At 55.2% G+C, this 23,392-nt stretch overlaps 11 protein-coding genes across 11 annotated transcripts; 7 read left to right on the plus strand and 4 right to left on the minus strand.

The window, feature by feature from the left end:
• Positions 1-37: 37 nt before the first annotated feature.
• Positions 38-1,368, minus strand: PUNSTDRAFT_42835 (uncharacterized protein; the record flags this gene model as incomplete). Its single annotated transcript, XM_007381099.1, has 2 exons — positions 38-1,021; positions 1,081-1,368. 2 exons carry the CDS (start codon positions 1,366-1,368, stop codon positions 38-40), a joined length of 1,272 nt encoding a protein of 423 aa, XP_007381161.1.
• Positions 1,369-2,254: 886 nt separating this feature from the next.
• Positions 2,255-4,610, plus strand: PUNSTDRAFT_111715 (uncharacterized protein; the record flags this gene model as incomplete). The annotated part of the gene is made up of 7 exons (XM_007381100.1): positions 2,255-2,257; positions 2,307-2,427; positions 2,478-2,617; positions 2,671-2,786; positions 2,838-3,316; positions 3,371-4,371; positions 4,428-4,610. The coding sequence occupies 7 exons, from the start codon at positions 2,255-2,257 to the stop codon at positions 4,608-4,610; spliced, it is 2,043 nt and encodes a 680-aa protein (XP_007381162.1).
• A 310-nt stretch (positions 4,611-4,920) lies between these two features.
• PUNSTDRAFT_63298 (pyridoxal phosphate-dependent enzyme beta subunit) lies at positions 4,921-6,284 on the minus strand (the record flags this gene model as incomplete). The annotated part of the gene is made up of 6 exons (XM_007381101.1): positions 4,921-5,057; positions 5,111-5,302; positions 5,354-5,756; positions 5,819-5,933; positions 5,993-6,123; positions 6,174-6,284. 6 exons carry the CDS (start codon positions 6,282-6,284, stop codon positions 4,921-4,923), a joined length of 1,089 nt encoding a protein of 362 aa, XP_007381163.1.
• Positions 6,285-6,539: 255 nt separating this feature from the next.
• Positions 6,540-7,837, minus strand: PUNSTDRAFT_98810 (CPS1 protein). The gene is made up of 6 exons (XM_007381102.1): positions 7,702-7,837; positions 7,536-7,601; positions 7,435-7,485; positions 7,122-7,373; positions 6,994-7,069; positions 6,540-6,931 (listed from the first exon to the last, which is right to left on the minus strand). Exons 1-6 carry the CDS (start codon positions 7,727-7,729, stop codon positions 6,856-6,858), a joined length of 549 nt encoding a protein of 182 aa, XP_007381164.1. The 5' UTR covers positions 7,730-7,837; the 3' UTR covers positions 6,540-6,855.
• Positions 7,838-8,691: 854 nt separating this feature from the next.
• Positions 8,692-10,743, plus strand: PUNSTDRAFT_62712 (homogentisate 1,2-dioxygenase; the record flags this gene model as incomplete). The annotated part of the gene is made up of 11 exons (XM_007381103.1): positions 8,692-8,839; positions 8,899-8,965; positions 9,027-9,093; positions 9,154-9,328; positions 9,393-9,707; positions 9,766-9,849; positions 9,903-9,986; positions 10,047-10,140; positions 10,196-10,283; positions 10,340-10,522; positions 10,588-10,743. 11 exons carry the CDS (start codon positions 8,692-8,694, stop codon positions 10,741-10,743), a joined length of 1,461 nt encoding a protein of 486 aa, XP_007381165.1.
• Positions 10,744-12,566: 1,823 nt separating this feature from the next.
• PUNSTDRAFT_62888 (uncharacterized protein) lies at positions 12,567-13,310 on the plus strand (the record flags this gene model as incomplete). Its single annotated transcript, XM_007381104.1, has 2 exons — positions 12,567-12,613; positions 12,671-13,310. 2 exons carry the CDS (start codon positions 12,567-12,569, stop codon positions 13,308-13,310), a joined length of 687 nt encoding a protein of 228 aa, XP_007381166.1.
• A 1,159-nt stretch (positions 13,311-14,469) lies between these two features.
• PUNSTDRAFT_131799 (uncharacterized protein) lies at positions 14,470-17,726 on the plus strand (the record flags this gene model as incomplete). Its single annotated transcript, XM_007381105.1, has 5 exons — positions 14,470-14,488; positions 14,539-14,649; positions 14,703-15,340; positions 15,400-15,570; positions 17,436-17,726. The coding sequence occupies 5 exons, from the start codon at positions 14,470-14,472 to the stop codon at positions 17,724-17,726; spliced, it is 1,230 nt and encodes a 409-aa protein (XP_007381167.1).
• A 37-nt stretch (positions 17,727-17,763) lies between these two features.
• PUNSTDRAFT_131800 (uncharacterized protein) lies at positions 17,764-18,762 on the plus strand (the record flags this gene model as incomplete). The annotated part of the gene is made up of 5 exons (XM_007381106.1): positions 17,764-17,896; positions 17,950-18,039; positions 18,099-18,301; positions 18,360-18,480; positions 18,566-18,762. 5 exons carry the CDS (start codon positions 17,764-17,766, stop codon positions 18,760-18,762), a joined length of 744 nt encoding a protein of 247 aa, XP_007381168.1.
• Positions 18,763-18,796: 34 nt separating this feature from the next.
• Positions 18,797-19,179, minus strand: PUNSTDRAFT_131801 (uncharacterized protein; the record flags this gene model as incomplete). The annotated part of the gene is made up of 2 exons (XM_007381107.1): positions 18,797-18,975; positions 19,056-19,179. The coding sequence occupies 2 exons, from the start codon at positions 19,177-19,179 to the stop codon at positions 18,797-18,799; spliced, it is 303 nt and encodes a 100-aa protein (XP_007381169.1).
• Positions 19,180-19,206: 27 nt separating this feature from the next.
• On the plus strand, positions 19,207-19,749 carry PUNSTDRAFT_131802 (uncharacterized protein; the record flags this gene model as incomplete). Its single annotated transcript, XM_007381108.1, has 3 exons — positions 19,207-19,251; positions 19,305-19,353; positions 19,406-19,749. The coding sequence occupies 3 exons, from the start codon at positions 19,207-19,209 to the stop codon at positions 19,747-19,749; spliced, it is 438 nt and encodes a 145-aa protein (XP_007381170.1).
• A 54-nt stretch (positions 19,750-19,803) lies between these two features.
• Positions 19,804-23,163, plus strand: PUNSTDRAFT_131803 (P-loop containing nucleoside triphosphate hydrolase protein; the record flags this gene model as incomplete). Its single annotated transcript, XM_007381109.1, has 5 exons — positions 19,804-20,595; positions 20,658-21,162; positions 21,218-21,409; positions 21,496-21,642; positions 23,000-23,163. 5 exons carry the CDS (start codon positions 19,804-19,806, stop codon positions 23,161-23,163), a joined length of 1,800 nt encoding a protein of 599 aa, XP_007381171.1.
• Between the last annotated feature and the right edge of the window lie 229 nt (positions 23,164-23,392).

The following is a 23,392-nucleotide window of genomic DNA, read 5'->3' on the forward strand; positions in this document are numbered from 1 at the left end:
GAAGCATGCTATTATATCGTAGAATGTATATATTTGGTCAGCTTGACGCAGTCGCTCTTCGCTGCGGCGCTCGATCGGCCTCAGCAAGGTCAGCCATAAACTGACTGGCCTTCTCCTCGATTGAAGCGTGGTTCGTCTCTTCCTCTTCCTCTTCCGGCGCCGTCTCCTGGTGGGCAGTAGTCTTAGTTGGCTTGCCACCGGAGTCGATATAGTCCTGAAGCGCCTGGGTGAGGGGATACCCACACTCCACCATTTCCTCCACGGCGATGTTGTACCTGGAATCTTTGTGGGCGACACATTTGCGAATGATCGATTGGTAGACGTCCATGGGCGGCTTGAACCCGGCTTTTTTCATCTCCTCGAGGTAGAAGAACGCGTCCTCGTAGTTGTGCTGCGTGAGGCAGAGCAGAATGAAGCGGTGGTACGTGTCATGGTTAGGCTGAATGTCCGCAGCCCGCATCTCCTCTAGGAGCTTGTCGCCGAGCTCGCGGTGCTTTAGGTGGGTGCAGGCGGCGAACAGGATGTTGTACGTCGTGACGTCGGGCTCAACGCCAAGGTCCTTCGCCGCTTTATAGATGCCGATGGCGCGTTGCAGATCTTGGAGCCGGGAGCAGCATTCCAAGACGGTGTTGAGAGCGACGACGTCTACGGGTTCGCCGCCTGCGTGAATCTCCTCGAGCGCCGTCCACGCTCGGTCGACCGCGTCGGCGTCCTTCGCGACGAGGTTCTGAACCGTGGTCGTGGTTTGCAACGTCGGAGTTGCGCCGATCGAACGCATCATGCTCAGCACGCCGAATGCCGCCTTGAGCTCGCCTTCGGCGGCGAACGCTTCGAGGACGGGGGCGAGGTGGTACTCCTGGAGCGGGACTTGGAGGGTGGTGAGTTGCTTGAGAACGTCGTTGGCCAACGCTGGGATACCGTGTCGTGCGGCGGTGTGGAGGACGGCTAGGCAGACGCCTTCGTGTGGGGTGATGTGGAACTCGGTGACAACCTTGTGCCAGCACTCCGCGACGCCTTCTTTCTGTTGTGAGTGAAGGAGATCAGGGAAATACGGTGTACAGAGGAGGCGAGTGGACGTACGTATAAGGCTTCCGCCGATGATTCTAGACAAGCAATCCAGGTGGCCGGTGATATCCTCCGAACAGACTTCGTCTCAAAATCTTCTGCGAGCTCGATGGCGAGGCGAGCGTAACCTAGCTCCGCCGCGAGACGGATGGTGGCTTCTACTGCAGGCAAAGTAGGTACGAGACCCCTGCTCTCGGCCTCTGCGCATAATCGCAGACACATCTCCAAGTTCCTCGCCTGGCAGCTGCGGTCTATCAGGTGGCCGTACGACTCCTCGTTAATCTGTTCTCCTTGCTCCTCCATGAAGTGGAATACGCGCCAAGTCTGGCGGGTGTCCTCAAACCGTGCGGCCTGCGCACCGCTTGATCAGCCGCGGCAACGGGAAAGAGCGTAGTGATAGTTACATGCATGAGATGGTGACACGACAAACGGTTGGGTCGGATACCGAGGCGTTGCATGTCCTCCACCACCGCCCAAGCCTCCGCGTACCGTCCTTCTGCAGCAAGCGCGCGCAGTAGGTGGTTGTACGTCGTCAGGTCAGGCTTTACACCATTTTGCTTCATCTCCAGAGCTATCCTCAGGGCTCTGATCGCATTGCGGTCGTCCACCACCCGGGCGATCTGGAAATTATACCGTTGAGTGGATCCCGCACCCCGGTCTCCGCCCTGGTATGCCGTGTCGGGCTCGAAATGGAAGACTTGGTCCCGTAACCGTCCCGGGCGGTGAGTGTCGCGTCCCTCGCTGTTTTGTGAGCGGAAGGATGCATTCCTCCCAGGCCACGCTGGCTCGTCGTGTAAGTACGCGCTGTGAGGAGACAACGCCAAGCGTGCGCACCAAGGTCGGCCGCAGAGATGGCGGCGGAAGATGACGAAGCTAGTCTCGAGGACCGCTTGAATGCGTTCCTGGAGGCATTGGAGAGCATCGGTCGACCTTCGAGCAAGCGCGGACAGCGAGCGCGGATGGCCGGGGCGGGTGCGGGGCGGTCGGAGGACGAAGGGTAAATTTCGTCGGAGTCCGAATTAGCGCGTCGAGGGCGCGTCAGCGTCTGGGACAGAGGCTGGCCGGGCGCGGTTCGACTCGTGTCCGTGATGCCATTGTGCGTGACCGTTCGCGCCTTATCCTTCGCCACAACCGCGACGGGCGCATCCGCCTCTGCGATACCTTCTTGGCTTGATTCCATATACCCAACATGGTCAGCAATACTTGATCAAGGCCTACTGCATCTGACTCGTAGGCAACAGTTCTACTCGGACGCAATTCTATCCAAGCGAGGGCCCCTAGCCAAAGTATGGCTGGCGGCCCATATGGAGCGCAAGCTCTCGAAAGCGCAGACATTACAAACGGATATTGAGCAATCAGTTGGTACGTTGATTCGCGTCTTGAAAACTGTGCTTAACTGATCTTTGGTCCAGACGCAATCATGGGGCAGGAGATCGAGGTCATGGCACTCCGATTGAGCGGTCAACTTCTCCTTGGTGTGGTCCGGATCTACAGCCGCAAGGCTAAATACCTCCTCGACGACTGTAACGAAGCACTCTTGAAGATTAAAATGGTCTGTCTCCGGGTCGTGTGATGCACGTGGACAACTCGCTGAACGTTGCAAAGGCCTTCCGCCCAGGTGTTGTGGATATGACGGACCGAGAGATGGAAGTCAACAAAAACGCTATCACTCTCCAAGGGGATGGGTTCGACATCGACCTTGTCCTCCCTGACCTTAACTGGCAAGCCGACATAATCTTGTTTCATTGGACGTTATTCAACCTTTTCAACAGGGATCTAGACCTTGACGAGCAGTTCGCGCCCAAGCCTACGAACCAGCAACATGTCGCTCGCAAAGCGGACATCACCCTCGCCTCCGCCGACGACCTCCAGTTCGAGTTCTCAGATGGTGGTCTCGGCTTCGACCTGGGACCTTCCGACGGCATTGGTTCGAACGATTTCGAGGTCGACCTGGGTATCTCCTTCGAAGACGACGAAGAACGACGGTCTGAAGATGCCGACAGCATAGAAGTGGGACGAGATGCGGCGGTGGGGAGAGGCCCGAGGGAAAGTTTCGGCTCTGAGCTCCTCGGAAAACCAGATGTGGATATGGACGACTTGATGAGCAACCGCAGCCGCGCACCGTCTGAGCACCCTTTCGGAAACGACTTTGGTGACTTCGGTTTTGCGCCCGGTGAACAAATGGATCTGGACCTCGGTCTCACTTTCGACGAGGAGCAACCAGGAACGCCGGGTCAAACGCGCTCACCTCGTACGGAACCCTATCGCGCACCCCTTTTTCGCATATACTAATCTTAGCCTACAGTCTCTCCCCTTTCCGAACCTCCGGCCACGCCTCCGCCTCACGAAGCCGAACCCGATGTCCTCCTCACACCGCGCGCCACGGCCGTCGCCGACGGCGAAGCAGCGGCGGAAGAGGTGGCGACGAAGCAGCGCAAAATTAAGGAGAAGAAGCAGATTATTGACAGCGTAACCGAGCTTGCAGATGGTCCGGGGCCCAAGACCGGTCGCGGGCGGGGCGGCCTCGGACCCGTCAACAAGGACATCAGCGACATCCTCGCCGAGCCGCAGTTCCTGCCCCGCTCTGCCATCGTGATGCGTCTGATGGAGATCCGTGAGGACCCCCTGGCGCACTTCATGCCCACCCGGACCACTGCTGAGGGAACCTTCTTCTGCGGCGCGCCGCCGGGCCTGGCACCCGAGCTTGCGGAGCTATTCATGGAGCCCGTCGGGTTCCCCGCCGGCAAGAAGCGCGCGGCGTCGCCGGGTAAGGACAAGGGCAAGAAGAAGGCGAAGCTTGACGAGGGTAGCGGCTTGGAGGACGAGGACGAGATTGAGCAGGCGCGGAGGGCCAGTGTAGCGCCCAGTATGGGGTTGGGGAGCATCATAGGGCGAGGCAGCGTCGCGCCGGAGGATATCACCTTCGGTGGCGTAGACGACACGGGTATGGCTATCGACGACTTCCAGCTCGATATCCCTCCTGCGGATCAGGACCTGGGGCGCGGGTCTGTCGCACCGTCCGAGCGCAGCCGCATGTCGCGGTTGTCCACCCCCGCGCTGTTCGACGATGCCGAACCGTCGTATGCCGACGCGAGCTGCCCCATCGCGAGCTTCGACTCGCGTCCATCCCAGCAGTCACAGCAGACCAGCTCGGAGCTAGACAGGGATGCCGAAGTGGTTGATGAGGGCAAGGGCTACAGCAGGAACACGGTGAAGGCGCTCGGTCTCATTCGCAGGGAGCTGCGGCCAACGGCGGAGGATGAGGAGGCCGACAAGGTGTTGAGCTTTGAGCAGTTGTCGCACAAGGTAACCAACCGCAGCCCTCATTCGATGTTTGCTCGTAGCTGATTTGGATTTCGCAGGCATCTCGACGGGCGGCGTCGTCGTTCTTCTTTGAGCTTCTGGTGCTGGCAACACGGGACTGCGTCAAGGTCACCCAAGACGAGCCGTTTGCCAATATCGAGGTCCGCGCGAAGGACAAGCTTTGGGAACGACAACGTCATGGATCGGTGGCTCCTTCCATTGCGTCTGCTATGGGCCTATAATCTTTGTACCGTGAGCATGGCCTCTACGCTTTGACCTCTTCATTAACGACTCCGATGCGACACCTCACGATGACATTCATGACTGTAGACTGATCTGTGGTTGTTCTTGGTTGTCTTTTCTACCCTTCTCGGACATCTTCACATGCTTTGGATAAGCTGCACGCTATTTGACACTTATCTATCCTACTTATGTAGCTATTATATGTAGCACTGACCGATCCGTTGAGAATGAATTGAATATCGTTGTTGCTTCCCGCAAGTTCTTGCGTTTAGTCGAAGTATGGGTGCACACATGTATATTGCGGCGAACTCAATCCAGCACAGCGTACTTTCTCAAGTGTTCCGGTATGGCAGCCTCGAGGCCCTTGGCTTTTAGCCACGTCTTGGAGAACAACCGGCTTTGATACCGGTATGCACCGTCGCAGAGAATGGTGGCAACGGTCGACCCTGGAACGCGTCCATGTTAGCGGATGATCGCGATTCAGCGACGGTAGACGTACCCTTGCCGAGCTTTTGCGCGAGTTCCACGGCAGCCACGACGTTCAGAGCGGACGACGCGCCGAGGTATAGCCCCGCTGTGTCCAGAAGTTCGTAGATCATGGCGATCGTTTGCTCATCCGGAATATGAAGTGCACCGTCGAGGTCCTTGACTAGCGTTCCTAGGTTGTTGGTGATGCGGCCCTGGCCGATGCCTAACAGACTATATGAGCGAACCCACTGGGCCGATCCTTCTCAGCACCCACCTTCCGTGATAGAACTTCCGCTGCGCTCGTTCAGCTTCCCGCCGCTCGTCACGTAGCTATACAACACGCTACCGGGTGGGTCCGCGAGCCACACCTGCGTCTTGCCCTTGCTCGCCTCCTTCAGATACCGCCCCGCGCCGGCGAGCGTGCCACCGGTGCCCGTTGCGCACACGAAGCCGTCGAGCTTGCCGTCCGTCTGCGCCCAGAGCTCCGGGCCGGTGCTCTCGTAATGCGCGCGCGCGTTCGCGACGTTGTCGAATTGGTCCGTCCAGACCGCGTTCGGCGTTCCCGCAGCGAAGTCGCGCGCCTGGTGGTTGTAGTTCTTCGGGTTGTCGTACGCGACGGCGGGTACGGGCCGGACGTCGGCGCCGAGCATCTTCAGCAGCTCGATCTTCTCTCTGCTCTGTGGAAGGGTCGTGAGTGGAGGGCTCAGGATGACCATTTCGAGGGCGCAACCGGACATACCTGTGTGTCGGGCATGTAGATGACGCATTTGTAGCCCTTTGCGCGGCAGACGTGAGCGAGGCCGATGCCGGTGTTGCCAGCCGTACCCTCAACAACCGTTCCTCCTGGCTGAAGCCTGTCAGGAGGAGCGAGTGAGTGGACAAGAAAACCGAGTTAGAGCAGCGCAGCACTCACCGACCTGACTCCTCCGCCGCCTTGATGACCCCCAGCGCGGCGCGGTCCTTCACGCTACCGCCCGGGTTCTGGAATTCGGCCTTGCCGAGGATCGTGCAGCCGGTCCGTTCAGACAATTGCTTCAGCCTGATCTGCGACAAGAAATGAACGTCGTATCGCGTAAGGGCACGTTCATGCTTACGAGGGGCGTGTTTCCGACCGCGCCGGTGAACCCATCGACAGGTTGTGAGGTGAACGCTCGCCAAGCCGTCCTGGCGACACAGGTCGACGGCCTCAGGACACTAGACAGCATCTTCCACTGCGCAGGATAACAACTGAGTAGAAGAAACAGTTGTGCATGAGAACGCAGCCCGAGACCTTGTCATGAGCGAAGGCGTCATCTTGAGCACTAGACGCGCCCCGGTGTACATCGGCTCTCGGTGATCACAGGCGCAAACACCGAGCGCGGATCATCGCAGGGTCGGAACACCATTGACGACTCCGGGCTTATAGTATGATACTATGAAGGACCCATCATCCAGCGCATACCATCTATTATTGTATGTGCAACTACAATTAAGTCAGGAAACGATGTGTACTCGAGGGAATAAGCAGGCAGAGGGAAATATCAAGTCGGGGTCGGCGAGACGTTGAGGGTGGAGGACATGATTTCCGGGTGCGCGGCCGAATACTATGGGGGAAGACGTGTAGGAGACCGTCCGTGTCGTTGCGTCATCGTGCGGGTCGTAACGCAAGAAGAGGACAGTTGGGTAGTCGAAAAAATGTACACGGTACCGGGGGTATCGAACCAAACACGAAACGAAGTTGTGGAAGACCAGAAATAGCGTGATTGAATCCGGGAGGGGCAAGAACGAGCTAGCCGTCTACTGCTGGCGCTTCTTGACGTTTTGCGACAGCCATTGGAGACCTTCGAAGAGACCCTCGCCAGTAGTGGCACAACTAGGGACGTGGAGTCAGGCACAAGTATGGAGACAGAAGACAAAAAGAGAAACAGAACGCACCTGGGGTGAACATACCAGGACCGATCGCGCATCCGGTGCAAGCCGAGCTTCTCAGTGACCTCCGCCGGTGACATGGCTGCGAAGGACGTCGATGAACACGACTAAAGGGGGTTAGTCAACGGACGTACCGCCAGGCAGATCCTGCTTGTTCGCGAACACCAGCAACAAGCACTCCTTCATCTCCCGGTCACTCAATATCCGATGCAGTTCCTGCTTCGCCTCGTCTATACGCTCCCTATCCTGGCTGTCGACCACGAATACGAGGCCCTGGGTTCCGGTGTAGTAGTGCCGCCATAGCGGGCGAATCTTGTCCTGTCCGCCGACGTCCCAAACGTTGAACTTGACGTTCTTGTACGTCACGGTCTCGACATTGAAGCCGACTAACGGGAGGGAATAAGGTGAGCGCGCATTGGAACATAGTAGCATGAAACGTTTTCTTACCGGTGGGGATGGTGGTGACGGACTGGTTCAGCTTGAGCTTGTACAGGATAGCTGGAAAAGCGTCAGCGCCTGATTATCTTGCGGAGCGCGAAACTGCGTACTGGTCTTTCCTGCCGCATCAAGACCCAGCATAAGGAGCCTCATCTCTTTGTTCCCAAAGATTTTCCCTGCAACAAACGTGCAAACGAGGTTAGCCCGCCGGGTAACCGTGGGTAGCCCACACGCATCGCGCGGGGTGAGGGCGCCAAGGCGGAAGGGAGGGCTCACCCAATGCCTTGGAAAGATTTGCGCCCATGTTTGCTGTGTTGGTAGTAGAGAAGGAGATGAATGTAAGGAACGACTTGGAAGGATGCAGCGGAGGGCTCGAACGGTGCGCGCGCGATGCGGCTCTGGTCAACGAAACGGAGGGCCACGGGACCCCGGATCCCCGCTGTGCATTGTCGCCTCACTCGGGGTCCTGCCCTTCCCCACCTTCCCCGGCATCGGCCCATGCCGCTTTTCTGTTTGCATGTCCTGCCACCAAACATATCGACCTACACATCGCTGGGAGAGCAAGTACTCTGCCTTGTGCAGTTGATTTCAGTCTCAATAGCTTGTGTCATAGCTCTGGACCGTTGAACTCTCACCGAACACCCACCGGCGAATCATTCAATGAATTTGCGACGTATGTCCACCCGGGCCTTCAACAGCCTGTCACGGATGACTATCGATCATCATCTTAGAGACCATTCACTCAAGGTTACTAGGTAACTTTTCTCCGGGCAAGATTGTCGCCCTACCCTGAGCAATGCCATGGTCTTGCTCTAGAAGCCTGCTGATGAGCGTGAATGTACTCACGCATCACGCTTGCCTAACCTGGCCGCTTCTGTCCACCATACCTTCCTGCCACCTGGCTCCGGTCCTCGCCCGTCGGCGTCACTGTTTAACCCTCCGCGATTGTCAGTTGACGTGCGTCCCGTGAGGGTGTCCACTTGACGTAGCGTCCATCTGCGTTCAGATGCTCTCACCGATGCGTCGGCAACATACTTAAACCTATCGCTCGTGGCTGGTACGTTGGAAACGACAATCACCGGGTGACAAACCATCTTCCCGGCCGCCATGGCCCATAAAGCCCTGCGATGTGCTCGAGGAATGAGCAACCTCCGATTTGCGACCCCGCTGCCGGGACGCGTTGCCCCTGTCTATCTGAGACGCGCTGTCCGGTTTCAAACCGTTTGCTCTGATCGCCAATTCTCCGCTTCTCCTACCCTTGCCAAGATGACGTCCGCTAGGGGCGCGCTGCACGTTACCAACCTCGAGAAGAACGATCCGTACATTTACCAGAACGGGTTCGGCAACTCGTTCGCGAGCGAGGCCATCCCCGGGGTGCTGCCCAAGGGCCAAAACAACCCTCTAAAGGTTAAGTGTAAGGCGATTCAACCCGCCGGATCGGATGCGAGGGGTGCTCAACCTGCCTCTATCTAGACTCGCTCTATTGCGAGCAGCTGTCCGGTACGGCATTCGTCGCGCCGAGGAGACAGAACCAGCGCACGTGAGTGAGCAAGCTCGATGTTGGCTTGCCTGTGCGAATTGACCTTGCACTTATGAATCAGTTGGGTGTATCGCATCCGCCCTGCCGTTGCACACCAAGGGTTCACCAAGCTGAAGCAGAACCCCGATGTCCGTCTCCCCAGCACCTTTCCTTCGATGACACTGACTCTACATGTTCCGTCGTTCTAGCTCGAGTCCAACTTCTCCACCCTGAACCCCAAGGTCCACGTCTCGCCTACGCAGCTCGCCTGGACGCCCTTCAAGATGCCTCCCGATGATGTCAGTGTTGATTTTGTTGACGGCATCAAGACCTGCGCAGGCAGCGGCGAGCCCTCGCACAAGGAGGGAATCGCCGTGCACGTATGTACGCATCTACCTTCGATAGTTGCCATCACCTGAGCTGATCACGGCCATGACTGCGTGTTCAGACATGTGCAACGCTTCGATGACGAGGCGCGCGTTCTGCAACAACGACGGGCATATGCTCATCGTGCCCGAACTGGGTCGGTTGGACGTCCGGACCGAGCTCGGCAGCCTCATGGTCCACAACGGCGAGATTTGTGTCATTCCTCGCGGGATCCGGTTCCGGATCGCGCTCCCGGACGGGAAGGCGAGAGGCTACATCCAGGAGGTGTTCGGAGCCGCGTACGACCTGCCCGAGCGCGGGCCGCTGGGTCGGAGCGGCCTCGCGCTTGAGCGCGACTTTGAGTACCCCGTCGCGGCGTTCGAGCTCGATCAAGAGGGTGAGTATGAATCGCCTTCGCGGTCGCGGGATGCGGGCTATATTCCACGTTCTGTCAGGCTGGCGGATCGCGTACAAGATTCTGGGCGAGCTGCACGAGTGCACGCAAGAGCACTCTCCTTTCGACGTCGTGGCTTGGCATGGTATGTCTTCGTGGCAACCTTTTTTCTATGCTCGCTGATATGCGCGCTGCCAGGCGACTACGCGCCGTACAAGTATAACCTCGAGCGTTTCGTGAACGTGGGCTCAATCAGCGTGGACCACATTGACCCCTCGATATGTGAGCAGATATTGCTTCGTCAAGGGCCTCATCTGACCAACAACACCTTATATCATATAGTCTGCGTGCTGACCGTGCCCTCTGCCGTGCCCGGCACGCCCCTGGCGGACTTCCTAATCTTCAGCCCGAGATGGGATGTCGCCAACAACACCTAGTAAGTACCCTTGGTGTTATTGTTACATCTCCGTGCTGATTGGGTGCCCATACAGCCGCCCGCCTTACTTCCATCGCAACGTCGCATCCGAGCTCATGGGATTGATCAGGGGCAACTACGGCGGTCGCTCTGACGAATTCAAGGTGACCAAGAGCCAGCATCGTCTTGTGATCTTAAAATGATCGGAAATTGTTCGCAGCCAGGTGGCATGAGCTACGAGTGCGGATTTGTACCGCACGGTGTCGCGTACGAGGAGTGGAAGGCCGCGACGGAGACGGAGCTCGCGCCGCAGTGGATCTCGGAGGGCACTATAGCGTTCATGTTCGAATCGTCGCGTCCATTTACGATCACAGATTTTGCCTTCAACCGGTCTGGGGTCAAGGTGAGCGGGTGCGCCTATCTATCGCGCTCTGCAGATTGTTCACCACCACCCTGGTGACGGTACAGCACGAGCACGATCCGAAGATGTGGAATCCGCTCAAGGCGACGTTCATTGAGCGCCTCGACGAGGTCAATGCGGACTTGCAGAAGCTGGGTTTGCCGCCAATTGAGCGGGCTGGCGCCGATGCCGGTATGAAGGGTATCAAGATCAACGGGCACTAGGAGACATCTGCCGGATCAGGTGAGGGTACGATTCGGATGATACGGCGTGTGTAGTATATCGACTCTGTCTTTCTGTGGAACATCCTGTACAATAATCGAATATCTTGTATTGTAACATCAGTTCACGCGTGCTCCCGTAATCAATGGATCCTGCTGGCAACATAGCTACCTACCCGTAGCTACTTGGCACCGAAGAGGCAATCTTTCCCGGGCCGTATCGGACAATAATAGCTGTTTTTTCTGTAATTCACGCAAATTCATCCATATTCATTCGATTTCATTCATATTCACTGCAAATCATCCAAATTCACTTGATTTCATCTGATTTCACTCCGATTCACTCAGATTCATCTGCTGTTTGGTAGAGATGTGCTCCTGTGGCAGTGTACACATTTTCATCGCATTTCACTTTTCACTCATAATCACCCACTTTCATCCGTTTTCATCCGTTTTCATCCATTTTCATCAACATGGAATGTCATCTGCTTTCATCTGCTTTCATCTGCTTTCATCCGTTTTCATCCATTTTCATGCAGTTTCATTCTGCATTCCAAACGTGTGTTCATCCAAATTCACTCACTTTCACTCGTTTTCATGCACATTAATATGAGGTGTAACACTGCATCCTCCTTTGATATCTGTAGATTTTCACTCGGTTTCATCCAAGTGTATTATGCCTTATGTGGCTGTACTCCATGTGATGACTTCATGAATGCAGTCTCCAGTGTAGAGTCCTACACTACACTTAAAGCTATGGGCGACCAAGTCAATCATATCCGAGCAGCTCATGTTGTCCTGGTTGAGTGGGTATCAACAGCATTACGAACCCAAGTGGGTGATGCAGAGCGTTTGCGCCATGTTCAAGCTCAAGCCATATCCCTCGCAATTGCCGCAGATCAAGTAAGCTTGAGTCGCCTTCTATTATGTTTTCATTGGATTGAGCACCATGCGGTGAAGCACTCGGCACTATTCTCAGCCGAAGAATATGCTACCCTCCAATCAAGCATTGCATGTATGCTTGAGCATCTCGACGAAGCATGCTATGGCTCTAGCGACCCACCAGACTCGACGTCCATCACAGTTTCAGAACGTGTTCACACAACTGAACGTGGTCGTCCCCGTGTCCATATCGACCCAAACTTTCTTGCCCATGCCATAACTCTCCGTGGTGTCACTCATCTAGCGGAGGTGTTCCAATGTTCTGCGCGTACCATTCGCCGACGGCTACTTGAGCTTGGACTTGCTACACCAGGGCCTGCTGTACGCCGCACCATACACCAACCGGACCAATCTCAGGTTCAGATTTACCCTGGAAGGCAGTCCTCACACTCCGAGTTAACCGACACCGACCTCGATATGTATTTGACCAACATTCTCACCACATTTCCAATGTTTGGACGTCGGATGATCGCAGGTTATCTTGAAGCTCATGGACACCATGTTACCCGTAATCGCATTGCAGCTTCATATCTCCGGGTTCACGGTGCCCCAGGAATATTTGGACACCGTCCTATCGAACGTAAATGGTATCGCGTTCCTGGACCTAACTCACTTGCTCATCATGACGGACAGCATGGTGGATTACATATTTAGTTTCTCTCCGTAGCCGTACTAACATGCAATACACAGGTCTTATACGTTACAAAATTGTCATACACTGCTTCATTGACGGCTTTTCTCGATTCGTGACAGGTATACGTGCAAGCAATAACAATCGTGCAGATACTGTCCTGGCTCTGTTCACCGAGGAAGTTCTACAACATGGAATTCCTAGCCGGGTTCGTGGAGACCATGGCACTGAAAATGTCCTCATCGCACGGTGGATGGAGGAGCACCATGGCCATGGACGTGGCTCATATATATGGGGAAAGTAAGTACAAGCAAATCACACCATATATATGAATATTCTAGTAACACTTGGTCACAGAAGCGTACACAATACCCGCATCGAGCGTCTGTGGTGCGATGTTACAAACGGCTTTGGAAGAAAGTGGAAGAAGTTCTTTGTTGAACTAGAAGCAAACTATGGCCTCATTCCAACACGTTCCGAGCATATCTGGCTCTTACACTTTCTATTCCTGGAGTGCATAAATCAAGACGCACATGAGTGGGCACGCACCTGGAATAACCACAAGCTCCAGATTGCAGGCGAGCGTGAACGTAGCCCTCGAGACATGTTCACATTTGGAATGGTTCAACAGGGGCCACGAGGAATCTCGACCATATTAGCCCCCGAAGATGACGACCTTGATGCAGATGAAGTGCAGTCATATGGTATTGACTGGGAGGCCATGGCAGACACGGAGATCATGCAGCATCACCTCGAGCATAATCCCGATCAATGGGAAGATACAAATCCATTCTCCTCGACCACCACTCCCTCCCAGCTCTCAGAGGTTGTTTGCGACGCTCCCAACTGTCCCTTATCAGCGCAAGAGCTTGCTACTCTAACTCAGCATCTCCATGCGACTGTTGACATACACTCATCAAATATGATAGTACGGCGTATGTTATGGCAGCAGGCTCTGCTATGTTGCTCCCTGTTTTGGCGACCGTCTATTCTCTAGCTTTATGTATTATAACCCTTAATGAGCTGTACTGTGTGAGCCACCAACATTCTGTTCTCAGGATGACGATTGTGCCACCGACATTCTGTTCTCAGGATGGTAATCGTTCCTCCCACGGAAGCAAATTTGCTTCCGCATGTCGTCAAAGTGTTTCTCCTGGTCTGGTCTACATACATTCAACATTATACTTCCAGTCTGCTCTCATTCTTTCTCAGATTAGTAACTCAGCGGTGTGTGCGCACTGATCAGTGGCTTGGCTTCAAAATATTTTGCCTCGCACATAGCTTCAGCGGCGATGCAAGAACTCATTTTCCTCAATTGTCAACCTCAGAACTACCCTATCACCAATTATACTTTGATGCTCTTTCCCCAATGCCTCTTTGCCCACCTCTGGCATCACCAAATGTCATCGTTGTCGCTGTATGGTATGTCAGTCCGGTGTACAGGATGTCCAGGATGTCCTCTGATTTACTCACCTGCTCTATCACCTTTAAGCGTACCTTGGATGACACCTTCCCAATGCCTCTCCACCCATGTCTGGGATAACCGCTTTTCCTCCTGATAGTCGTTGCATGGTAAGTCAGTCTTGTGTACCGACATGTCTGACCCTTCCTCCAATTTACTTACCAATGACACCTTCTTGCCACATGCTGTAGGTCATGACCATTCTCTTTCCAAGATAGGTTGTGATCACCGATAGGCAATCCTCGTCAGTGATCCCAGCCTTCATGAGGGCTACACTCAGGAGGTAAGCATAATCCATACGGTCTCGCTCAACCCATACCGTGCACAAGCCTCCACCTCATGCAAAAGATGCGGTTATACATAGGATCAGTATATCTGCAAGCTTGAAGACAATGCTAGCGAAGGTCAAGGTGCAGGGCCAGATTTGTCCCACTTTTGAATTTGGTCGCACTGATTCGACCTCCCGTGGCGTGCGACATTCTTAGGCCCCCCCTTCGCTCAAAAAAAATCTGCTCTCTCTTGTATGGCTCCCCGCTCATCCGAGCAAGCTGCTGCTCGAGCTGCCCGTGCCCAGCGGCGTCTTCAGAACAACTCTACTGCTCCTCCTTCATCCGTGGCAGTCCATCGTAGGCGCAATGCACAATCACCTGCAGAACATTTGCAATCATCCCCAACTCCCACCTCACCACTTTCAATGTCACCTCTGACACAGCGTACGTTGGATCACCAATCCCAGCTTAGCATTATGCTGACCACCTTATAGCCTCATCTGACAGCGAAGAGGCCTGCCATAATGCAACTGCGTTGTTCATCAATACTGGCATGCAGTCGAACATCACGCCAGATGCACCTTACAGCCCAGATAGCGAACATGGTGAGCGCAAGCAAGTTACCACACCATGATGAACACTGACCTATCCAATCCAGGGGGATCAACATACTGGAATGAGTTTACGACCTTAGGCGATGTCCAGGACACAGAGGACCTTGCTGGTGACCCTACACCTGGAGAAACGGCAGATCGCCCTGATAACATCAACACATCAGACCACCCCCTTGCTGTAGTCCCAGATTATACCGTGCCGGCCCGTCCTCCAATCTCCCTTGATCGTATTGGTCAAGACTTACTTGCCGCTTTTTCCGCTATGCACGAGCTCCTTCCCAACCATGCCCCTCTTCTCATCCCAGCTGCCATAGTCTTTGGCTCGCAAATCCAGGGAGAAACACGCTATGGAGTTTACCGGCACGTTGACCTTCCATCGTCCATCTCGCTTTCACCATCAGTTAGCCAGATCATTGGTGCTCTGCAGTTACTGGACAGCTTCAGAGAGTCATCAACCTCTATCCTATCTGCAAGTGGATATCACCTTGGCTACTGCACCGTTCCTTCGCCCGAAACCGGATCTGAATTTCACGTCATCGGCCCCCTTCCTTTATCCTCGGACGACCAGCAGGTGGCATGCCTACCATGCGATAGGACCGTCGCTGGTACACAAGAGTTTTATCAACGCTACTCTTTGGCAGAGGAACGCGAGCTCTTTTGGCTTGAAGTACGGCCTATCATGGTACGCAATCAGTTATACGTACCGCTATACCATAGCTAATCTCCGGTCGCTGTCCGTAGAACACTCCCAGTGTCCCACCTACCTCGGGCAGGACGGCAACAGCAACATCACCTATTCCAGAAGCGGTACTTGCTTACCTGGACGCACGATTCCCTGATGAGAAGGCCTACGCCATCCGTCTTCAAACATCCCCTGCTGTCTATGGCACCGCTTACACAAACATTCAGCTCGTGCGTACCTGGAAAAGGGTCATTGATGGCCTCGGGATGAGCACTACCCATCCAAAAAGACCTGGGATCACGCCACACGGTGATCCAATCCAATCCGACCATGTACTTTCCTGGATGGGCATTAACGCTAGGGGATCGTTCAACAATAGCCGGACATTGGTCCGCGACTGTCATAAGGCCCACGACCACATGGCCCTTCATCTCAATTCCTTAGATACGAACACAAGTCGACTCTATCATATGTTGAAGGTAATCGTCAAGCCCGAGCGCCTGCCTGAAGATCGTAGTAGCCTCTCTCCGGTGGAGGCTAGCGTTGCCGCTGCTGGAGTGAATGATCTCAAGGCTCTCCTTGCAGCATACATCGAACCAATCGGGGGAAAAAGGCAGCTGATGAAGACCGCAGAGGTAGCATAAATAGTGTTATTGTTCATCCATGTTAATAGTCCAGAGCGGCTATGTTCTATGGTATACTATAGTGCACTGTCAATCCTACCTCTCGTGTCCACCAGACCACCTTCTAAGCTCGATCGTAAATGATGATTCTATTCGGCATGCTGAACTGGATGTGGACACCTTGCTGAGGCGGTGGGGGTGGGCATAGCGGGCTTGTTCGTCGACCATGTACCCTCTCTGCATTTCACTTCTCGCCAAGTGTGTCCCTTCGTGCATCATTTACATGTAGCATAAATGTTATGACTGTAGTTGTTCTCATGTGCGTCTCTACAAATAACACTGTGCAACCTGAGCCAGGCAATCAGCCAGCTTCAGAGCGTTCACGACCCTGTGTTCTATCCTTGTATCCCTGCTTTCAAAGACAAGTGAAGGAACATAGTTGCCAATGCGATGGGTTTTACAGGTTGCGAATCTTATGCGCCAGCTCCTTGTCCCAAGACTTCACAACCCCAGCCAGCCTCAGATTCTCTGCCTGCAGCGCGAAGTTCTCTGCCTGGAGTCGGACGATAGTGCGGTTCATGCGCATAAAAGTGCTGTACGGGCAACCTGACTCAGCAGAATAGGTGGGTCTGTATGTTGCATAGGTGATTCAAGATCTGTGTAGACTCACTGGGACCATCACTGTCGCCACTCCGACGGCTGGCTCTGCGCCCCCCATCACTGGTGCTGCTCCCAAGGTAGCTGTATAGAGCATTCATGTCTACATTCTGGCAGTAAGCTTTCTGCATTGTGCGGGTCAAGTCTACTTGCGCACCTGGGCTGCAGCTTTGAGAGGACGATGGAGTCAGCGATTAGGTATGATATGTGGCGACATGCAACACACGGGTCATGCCCGGAATACCCACATTTATTTCCCAGGTTCACATGATCAATCAACTATACAAAGAAAGTGTACTTTTTGTGGTTGGGCACACATTGACAAGTATAGGAGAACCTACCAATCAAGAGACACTACAGCCAGAACACTAATGTATACAATGATACCACAGAGTCACTTTGCTTAAGCTTGATGCTCATGGAGTTGAACTTGCGATGCCAACGTAGTCACGTGCCTGAAGCTTGTCGCTTTTCTGTTATGCTCTTTGCGTATATAACGAAAAAACGACAAGCTTTCGGCACGTGGTCAGATTGGCGCTGGAGTTCAGGCTCAGGGGCCGGAGATCTTGGCCATTATGCTTTGTTCATGAATTGCCGTCATCTCCAAGATTGGCGGAAACCCCCCTTGCTGGTTATCGCTTATGGTGCGTTCCCTCGAAAAAAAAGATCCGCTTGTCGGACCCGGCTCGCTAATCGAACGCGCAGGCTGCATCATATTTGCCTGCCACAAGGTGAACGACGTGCACAGGAGAGCAAGCTGCGACGCACATGCGATGTCGCAAACCCCATACGACACTCAAAACCTTGTCCTAAAGTCGGGTTCGCAGCAGTATTACAGCCCCGTGAGCGCTCACTTCCCGCCTGTCCCATCGCCTCAATATGCCTCCTACCCGCCCGAGTCGCATCCCCAGAGCTGGGCCCGCGTCTCGAATCCGCCCACATCGGGCCAATACGTGTGGCAAGGCCCAGGAATACCGCCTCAGTCCGTACCGGGAAATTCGCTCCGTCGCTCGGGCTTGTATTTGTCCCTATCGCCGCATTCCTGGTCCCCCACGAGCGATTACATGGACCATGCGTCCGAAGGCGGGGGTAGTAAAGAGGTTTAAGAAGTGACGCACGGGCGGGGCATCCCTCCAATACGCCATGCACTCGGCCGCTTCATCTTCGTACCACCACTGCCCGACGTCCAGCGAGCGGCGCTACTCTGACCCGTCCGACGAAGAAGCCCTCAACGAGGCCCAGGCAGAGGCAGCGAGCAGGAAACGCAGCAGTCGCGGTAAGCGTCCGCCCCCCCGTCCATCTCCGGCCCACCCTCATCGTCCGTCCCAGCGTGCGACCAGTGCCGGAAGACCAAGAGCAAGTGCGAGCGCGGGCTCAACGACAATGCACCCTGCAAAAGCTGCGCGGTCGCCGATCTCGGTCAGCAGATTCCTCCGTTCCTCGCCTTCGGACACCCACGCTAATACGTCGCGCGTTAGAATGCACCTTCCTCGGTCCCGGGTACAAACGCGGCCCTCCGAAAGGCTACATCCACGCGATCGAACAACGGTGGCACCACGTCGAGTCGATTCTCGGAGCCATCCTCGCCTCTCCCGACCCGAGGGCCCAAGGCCTGATATCGGACCTGCGCCGAGATGATCTCGCGCGGGAAATCTTGAATAGAGTCGACGCCGGTCCCTTCGTGCGTTTCCTGAACCCTTTCTCGCTGCCCATGCCGGTCAACTCACCCGCGCATCCAGGGTCCCTCCGGCCGGCTGCATCACCCAGCCTTCAGTACAAAGGAGGACATGTTCGCATCCATCCTCCATAGCCATCAGGCTTCTCAGAACCGGGAAGGCGGTCGTTCTCAAAGGCAATCTCGTGTGTCAAGGGAGATCGTCTCCTCCAATTCAGGCAGGCGTCAAAACTGTCACGCGTGGCGGTGCGTCGCTCATATTCCGCACAGATATCAACGCCCTCCCGACCCCAACGAATGAATGGCAAGATCGCCTGGCGGCCCGTCTGGCGACGTCCTCGTCGTTTTCACGCAACTCGTACGGTTATCAACGGGATCTCGTCCAACGAGGTCATGTACGATCAAAATGGTGCCCCGCTACCGCAGCGGCGATTAGACTTGGGGAGTACCCAGCCCGATTGGAGTAATCTGTACATCATGGACGACAACTCAGGTTCGTGGCTACGTCGACGTGGTTGGACGGGATCCAGCAACGTCCCACCAGCCATCTGAGTTGGCAGCGCCGGTGTCGGTGCGGAGGATCTCGAGTACGTCGTTGGTGCGAAACGAGATGCAGGACGGGTCCGCGGTGTCGAAGTCGTACAGCGCGCGCGGGTAGAAAAGAGGGTGGCGCCGGTGCTCTGTGGGGTCGCCATCGATGTCGTCGTCGTCGTCAGCCATGGACTTGGGTCGTCGGGGACGGCGGAGACGACGAGCTTACCATGGACGGGCGGGAGGCGGGAGAAGAGGAAAGGGCGGGTGCATTCTCCTGGGTCGTTGTTCTTCTGCCTTCGTTTAGCCGATCTCGGTGGGAGCGTAATCTCCGACGCTGCCACCCGACTCATTCGCTCACGCCGCCATCGTCCACCACGATGGCCTCGGACCTCGAGCGCTACATCAGTGACAATGCTCTCGAGGTACGTCGTCGACATGCTCGACAACGTCAAGGATATGCTGACCAGTCACACAGTTCTTCGGTCTCGCAGACAAGAGCATAGTCGACTATGTCATCGCGTCTGGTACGCTTGCATATATTCTACCAATCACTCATGTCGCTCATTATTTGCCCAGCATCGTCTTCAAAGTCGGCTGAATCCCTCTTTGCCGCACTCAACGCCTCCGGCTTCCCCGACACACCGTCCTCTCACGCCTTCGTCTCGGAGGTTTACTCTCGCGTCCCGCGCAAGCACAAACACAAGTCCTCCGCCGCGAAAGACACCCCCTCCCTCCAACCCCAAAAGTACTCTTTCGTGCTCGACGACGACGACGCGGGCAAGGACGTGGTTGAACAACCACGGGAGAAGAAGAAGCGTACGGAGGGCGGAAAGAAGAAGCGGCACACGCGCAAGCGCGAGGCGGACGCGGGGCGCTGGGAGAGCGATGGCGAGGACGACAATACACAGGTTCGCAAGTGACGGCGAGCCGACTCGTACGACGACCGCGATCGGCGCACACCCCCCTCCGACCTCATGGCTCTCGACGACGAGGAAGATGAAGACGCGCGGAGAGAGCGTGAGCGGTTGGATGACCTTAAGGAGTGCGATGCCTTCGCCGAATACGTGCGCGAACGCGACAAGGCCGCGACGAAGAAGCTTGTCGAGGATCGTTCGTCGAAGGGCGAAGCCGCCGAGCCCGCGCGCCGGCGACAGTTAGCAGACGACGCCGCCGCCCGCGACGCTGCGCTCCCCGACCTCCGTAAACGCTCGCGGTACCAGTATCTCGAGAAGCGTGAGGCGCAGCGGCTCGAGCTCCTTCGGCGTGAGATTGCGGACGACGAGGCACTCTTCCGCGGGATGAAAATCACACGGCGCGAGCGAGAGGCGTTCGAACAAAAGAAGGAGGTCCTTCGCCTTGCCGAGGAGCGTCTCAAGCTTGACGACGGCTACGATGGCTACCAGCTCCCTGAGGACTACTTCACCGCCGAGGGCAAGATTGACAAGCGCAAAGAGAGCGTGCTCTACAAGCAGTACGAGGAGGCGGCGAAGAACAAGGACAAGGAGCAGTTTACGACCGACATCGACCAGTGGGAGGCGGCGCAGACGGCCCACAGTACGTTCAAGGTCGGCGCGATGGACAAGCACGAAATGGTGGAGGATTACGAGTATGTGTTCGACGAGAGCCAGACCATCAAGTTCGTCATGGACAGCACGATGGGCAGGCAGGGAATGCTGAGTGCGAAGGACAAGCTGCTGCAAGCGCAGATCGAGGAAGCGGAGAAGCGGGGTGAGCCCTACCATTCTGTTCTCGACGCATATATGCATGTTAATAACGTTCTCCGGCCAAGACGATTGACGAGACACGCAAATCGCTCCCAATCTTCCAGTTCCGCGAACAACTCCTGGACGCAATCAAGGAGCACCAGGTCCTGATCGTCGTCGCCGAGACTGGCTCAGGCAAGACAACCCAACTCCCGCAGTACCTGCACGAAGCAGGCTACACCGCAAACGGGCAGAAGATCGGGTGCACGCAGCCGCGGCGCGTGGCGGCCATGTCCGTCGCTGCGCGTGTAGCAGAAGAGATGGGCACCAAGGTCGGGCACGAGGTCGGCTACTCGATCCGGTTCGAGGACTGCACCAGCGACAAGACGGTCGTGAAGTACATGACAGACGGCATACTCCTTTGCAAGTTCCTCACCGAGCCCGATCTCGCAGGTTACAGCGCGCTTATCATCGACGAGGCGCACGAACGCACACTCGCCACCGATATCCTCTTCGCATTCGTGAAGGATATCGCGCGGTTCCGGCCCGAGCTCCGCTTGCTGATATCGAGCGCAACCATGGACGCGGAAAAGTTTGGCGAGTACTTTGACGACGCGCCTATCTTCTACAGTATGTCCTTGTGTTTTTCCATCAATACGCGCACATTGGCTCACACGGTACGCAGTTCCTGGCCGACGATACCCTGTCGACATCCACTATACGCCGCAACCCGAAGCCAACTACCTTCACGCCGCGATCACCACCGTCTTCCAAATCCACACCACGCAGCCCAAGGGCGACATCCTTGTCTTCTTCACCGGACAAGACGAGATCGACGCCGCGCAAGAGAACTTGACCAAGACCGCGCGTGCTCTGGGTAACAAATTCCGGAACTCATCGTCCGCCCGATTTACGCCAACCTCCCGTCCGACATGCAGGCAAAGATCTTCGAGCCTACGCCAGAGGGCGCGCGCAAGGTCGTCCTCGCGACGAACATCGCCGAGACGAGTATCACGACCAACGGCGTCGTCTTCGTCATCGACCCCGGTTTCGTCAAGCAAAACTCGTACAATCCTCGCACGGGCATGTCCTCCCTCGTCGTCGTGCCGTGTTCGCCATTGTATGTACTACATTACCTGTATAGCATCATCAGTATTACTGTGTGGGCTCTTACTATAGCTATATACACACCAGCTGCTCAATGAACTCCTGTACAAGTTCAGGCTTGATTGTCAGTGGGAATGGATACCTCTCCATGTTCGTCACATTTTCGCCCTTGACCCAATTCGCCTTCTTCTCTTGGTCCACAGCTTCCTTAGCGAAGCTTAGGAGAGAGATTGCTTTGCCTGCACGAGAGACCCAACGAGGGCATTTGCATAACATCTGTTCACAACCTATGCTGAGTATGCCAAATGTGGCCTTGTCGGCATCACTCATGTGGCGGTCCATGTGGGCATACACAGTTTGGAATGCAACCCGGGTACGCCGGGCATCATGGCGGTCCAGAATAAAGCCCAGCTTTTGAAGACCTCTGAATGCACCAAGGCTTTGATTGTTGTGAATCCAATTGGCAACTTCCTCAGGTGAAGGTGCAGAGCAAATATGCATAAAAGCGAGGTTATTTGTGGTTTGGAAAGGATTGAGTCCTGAGCCGAATCCAGGAATGCCTTGTGAGGTAATCCAATTGAACATGTCTATCCACGAAGGACGACCAGCACTCAGAGCAGTTTCCGGTGATTTAGAGTTGGCTAGATCTCCTAGCATATGTGTCCAATGCTCTTGAATCTCGCATGCCCAAAGTGGACCAAGTTTCTCCTCAACCGTCTGAAACTTCTTGCTCTGCCCTGTGCCTAGCGTTGGTTGGAGCGCTAGATGGTTGCTATACTGGCCATATACAGCAGGGTCGTCATAGCAGACATAGCCGGCGAGGGAGCGGATGCCTTTTCTTCTGGAATTCTGGTTCTGAATGCTGATTCCAGCAAGAAATGTTGAGTTCTGCGCAATGGCACGGGAGAACACACTGATTTGTCCTTCAAGACTCTCCTGCGCAAAGGTTACGGAAGTAAGGAATGTCTGTGTTCCATATCCCTGACCGGTGGCCATCCAAGTGAGCATGACTGAAATGCCATGAGGCTTTGTAAGGATAGATGGTGGAATGTGAGTGCGTAGAAGTGTGGTACCAATATTGTATTGCCGGATGGGATCGGTCTGATCAGGGTTGAAGCGGGGTATATTGTTTGTGGGATGGCACCCCAGGAGAATATTGCGTAGTTCTGCATTCACTGCACCATATCCACGCTTATGTGCAAGGCCCTCCCGCAGTATCAGTCCAAACAGACCAAGGTTTGCATCAGGAGTGAGCATGTTGTCTGCGGTGAGCTTTTGCCTGCTGAGCGCACTCGCCTGCTTTCCACGGCGTGTTCCCGGGTTCTTCAAAGGAGCATCTGTCACTGAAACACCTTCATAGTACACATCTCGAGGGATGCGCTCTCCAGTTGCAAGTTCAAGCATGCGTCTGTGAACCTCGTGGTCAAGCTCCTCAGCCAGTTGTTGCACATGTTCAGTCATGTTCGTTTCCAGGAAATTGATAAGGGGAGCAAGTACCGTGGCTGGATCTTTGAGAACTGCTGAGGCAAAGCGGGAATCCTGCAGCCAGGCTTGGTCCACAAAATGGGAAGGAGATGTAAGTGCACGATGGACATCTTCAAGCAGAAAGATGCCTTCGGTGCCAAATTGTGTAGCCAGAGTGTCTGCAAATGCTCCACGAACAATGATGCGGTACATGACCGCCTCGTCTGTGAAGGTACTGATAATTGGCCTGTTGAACCTCTTGTCCAGAGCACGGAAAGGAGGTACAATG

The sequence above is a fragment of the Punctularia strigosozonata genome, assembly GCF_000264995.1.
Source record: "Punctularia strigosozonata HHB-11173 SS5 unplaced genomic scaffold PUNSTscaffold_3, whole genome shotgun sequence".
Classification (NCBI taxonomy): domain Eukaryota; kingdom Fungi; phylum Basidiomycota; class Agaricomycetes; order Corticiales; family Punctulariaceae; genus Punctularia; species Punctularia strigosozonata.

What these genes read in the sequence shown, in the direction of transcription:
- PUNSTDRAFT_98810 (XM_007381102.1), bottom strand. Translation starts at nt 7,729, where the DNA reads ATGGGCGCAAATCTTTCCAAGGCATTGG. An exon ending in AAATCTTTCCAAGGCATTGG is followed by an intron (nt 7,602 to 7,701) that starts GTGAGCCCTCCC and finishes CGTTTGTTGCAG; the next exon opens with GGAAAATCTTTGGGAACAAA. An exon ending in CAAGCAGGATCTGCCTGGCG is followed by an intron (nt 7,070 to 7,121) that starts GTACGTCCGTTG and finishes CGTCCTTCGCAG; the next exon opens with CCATGTCACCGGCGGAGGTC.